General features: G+C 44.7%; 1 protein-coding gene across 1 annotated transcript in view; it reads right to left on the bottom strand.

Annotated features, from left to right (window-relative positions):
• Positions 1 to 2,625, bottom strand: part of LOC116701507 (triosephosphate isomerase) — a 10,587-nt gene that overhangs the window by 5,529 nt on the left and 2,433 nt on the right. The window contains exons 2-4 of the mRNA XM_032535240.1: positions 2,231 to 2,354; positions 1,203 to 1,302; positions 451 to 568 (exon numbers count right to left, since the gene is read on the bottom strand). Coding sequence (XP_032391131.1) covers positions 451 to 568; positions 1,203 to 1,302; positions 2,231 to 2,354 — 342 coding nt within the window. The remainder of the gene's footprint in view (positions 1 to 450; positions 569 to 1,202; positions 1,303 to 2,230; positions 2,355 to 2,625) is intronic.

Consider the following 2,625-nt stretch of genomic DNA (forward strand, 5'->3'; position numbering starts at 1 on the left):
CGCTAAACAAAAAGTTTAATAACTTTTCATCTTTAAAGCCTTTAGATTGGACAGAATTTTTTTAGACCTGAAAATGGCGAAATATGCATTAAAATTACAAAAGTAAATTGAAACTTGCTGACTTCCTGTTGGGTTTCACAGCTGAGTTTAGCCATGAAATGGTACCAAAATAACATAAAACTATTATTACACTGGAAGGAACTCTTAGGAGTGTAAATGCGCTCCGAATGTGAGAGGCTACAAAGTAATATTCAGTTGGTTGTCATATACAATGTCACCGCTAGATGGGAGAAATTCTTACAAAATGCTTTAAACCCCTAAATACGATTAATTGGAGAGATTTGTGAACGGAGACCTCAATAGGACCTTCTCAGACCGACGCTTCTCGGTTCTCGGGTCCTTATAATAAAATTTAAAAAAAGGTATAAAAGTGTGATTTCCTTTGTTCACCTGCAATGACCTGCGTCTGAGCGTAGACGACTTCTTCTGTGGTGCCGGCCTCACGCTCCTCCAGCGTCTCCCCGACGCAGGCGATCACGGCCAGGTCACTCTCCAGAGCGTGAGCCACCTGAGAGCCACACCACGGACTTGAGTCTTTACCTGGATCTGCACACCCCGTGTGTGTGTGTGTGTGTGTGTGTGTGTGTGTGTGTGTGTGTGTGTGTGTGTGTGTGTGTGTGTGTGTGTGTGTGTGTGTGTGTGTGTGTGTGTGCAACATATTACAACAGACAGGCTTTAATTCACTGAATGTTTCCACAGACTTGTAGTGGAATAGAATCAAAATGGAGTCAAGTCCAGATTAAAATTCAAGATGTTAGCCTTTTTTGTCTTAAAGCTACAGTACGTAGTTTCTGTCTCCCCCATGAGAAAGTCTGAGTAATGACAACAATACTGTCGTCGCGTCCACATGACGCAAGCCTCCCGTGAACGCCCACCCCTCCTCCACACAGTTGCTAGTAGCCAAGGAGGACACGGAGGATTAAAAAAACATGACTGACTCTTCAGAAGAAGTCATTATCTTGAGTTTCTGCGCGCTCATTTGGCAAAGGCTTGAATGTAACGTTCATTAATATCAAAACGTTACGCACTAAAGTTTTAAAGGAGTGTCTTGTAAAAAAACGTAAGTGTTTTGAGATTAAACAACGTCCACATCCACACAGGCTGCCTCCAAACATAAACGTTTTCCGTAGCGAGAGTCTCACCTTCTGACCAATCAGCTCGTCACTTTCCCCAAACACGTGACGGCGCTCAGAGTGTCCCAGTATCACCCAGTCTGCCCCGCAGTCCTTAATCATGGCCGGACTGGAGCGAGAAACACGTTAAAGTCACAGTGGTCACAGACAAGAGCCTCACATGACAGTACCTAGGTAAGGACTACTAGCCAGTCAGAAGCAGAGTATGAGGGTCCTGACAGTACCTAGGTAAGGACTACTAGCCAGTCAGGAGCAGAGTGAGGGTCTGACAGTACCTAGGTAAGGACTACTAGCCAGTCAGAGCAGAGTATGAGGGCCCTGACAGTACCTAGGTAAGGACTACTAGCCAGTCAGAGAGCAGAGTAGAGGGCCCTGACAGTACCTAGGTAGGACTACTAGCCAGTCAGAAGCAGAGTATGAGGGCCCTGACAGTACCTAGGTAAGGACTACTAGCCAGTCAGAAGCAGAGTATGAGGGCGTGCCGTGCATGCAGCTAGTTGAGCATTATAACGTGTGTTACAAAGTGACGTTTGTCTCTGAGGTAAAGGCTGGACTACAGTAGAGCTGTTTGGAGCAGTTTGTGAACAGTTGGAGATGGTAATTCCCTTTTGGGGGGGGGGGGACTTTGGGCTTTTTTACTTTGTAAACCTACAATGTTCCCAAAAAAGATACATAACACAATCAAAGAAAGGGAAAAGCCAAAAAGCATAAAATGAGCACTTTAAGGGAAATTTCACAATTCAAGGTATTATCACTGTTGATGTGTTTAGCTGTTCATCTTTCTAAATATCAACGAGTAATCATGTTAAATAATCGTGATTTTAAAGTGACCAAAATAATGATTGTGTGATGATTTTTTTTTTTTTTTTAACCCTAATGTGAACGTGAGGGTTTCCTGCAAAGCACCAACATTAAACGACGCCTCCATATCCACAATGAGAACATGTATTTGAATATATAACTTCCTGCCGTCTCATCAATAAGTAAGACAGCACTGTGAGTAGTTCGTGGGTGCGTTGGCTCGGCGGGTGAGATACCTGATCTCCCCCGTAAACGCCCCCTTGGCCACCTTGTAGCAGTTCTGGGCTGCGACGCCGATCCTGGGATCCAGACTGGACCGGGTGAAGTCCAGGTAGATGGAGGGCGCAGCACACACCACCTCTGGAAAATCACATCATCGGGACTTTCACTTAAAGTTCAAGTTCAAGGGGCGATTAATTTTGCTGCAGTAGCAAGAAGTTGACGTACAGTACGTGACAACGAAGACGACAACATCGATTAAAAATACAGGATCAGACGAAATGGGGAAATAAATACCACATTAATAGTTTAAGTCCAAGTGCCTTATGTGCAGACGTTACCTGTTCTTTACAGCTGGGGTTCCCAAAACTTTCAGCCCACGACCCCCAAAGTAACGGTGCAAGTGACTTGC

The sequence above is a fragment of the Etheostoma spectabile genome, chromosome 14 (assembly GCF_008692095.1).
Source record: "Etheostoma spectabile isolate EspeVRDwgs_2016 chromosome 14, UIUC_Espe_1.0, whole genome shotgun sequence".
Classification (NCBI taxonomy): domain Eukaryota; kingdom Metazoa; phylum Chordata; class Actinopteri; order Perciformes; family Percidae; genus Etheostoma; species Etheostoma spectabile.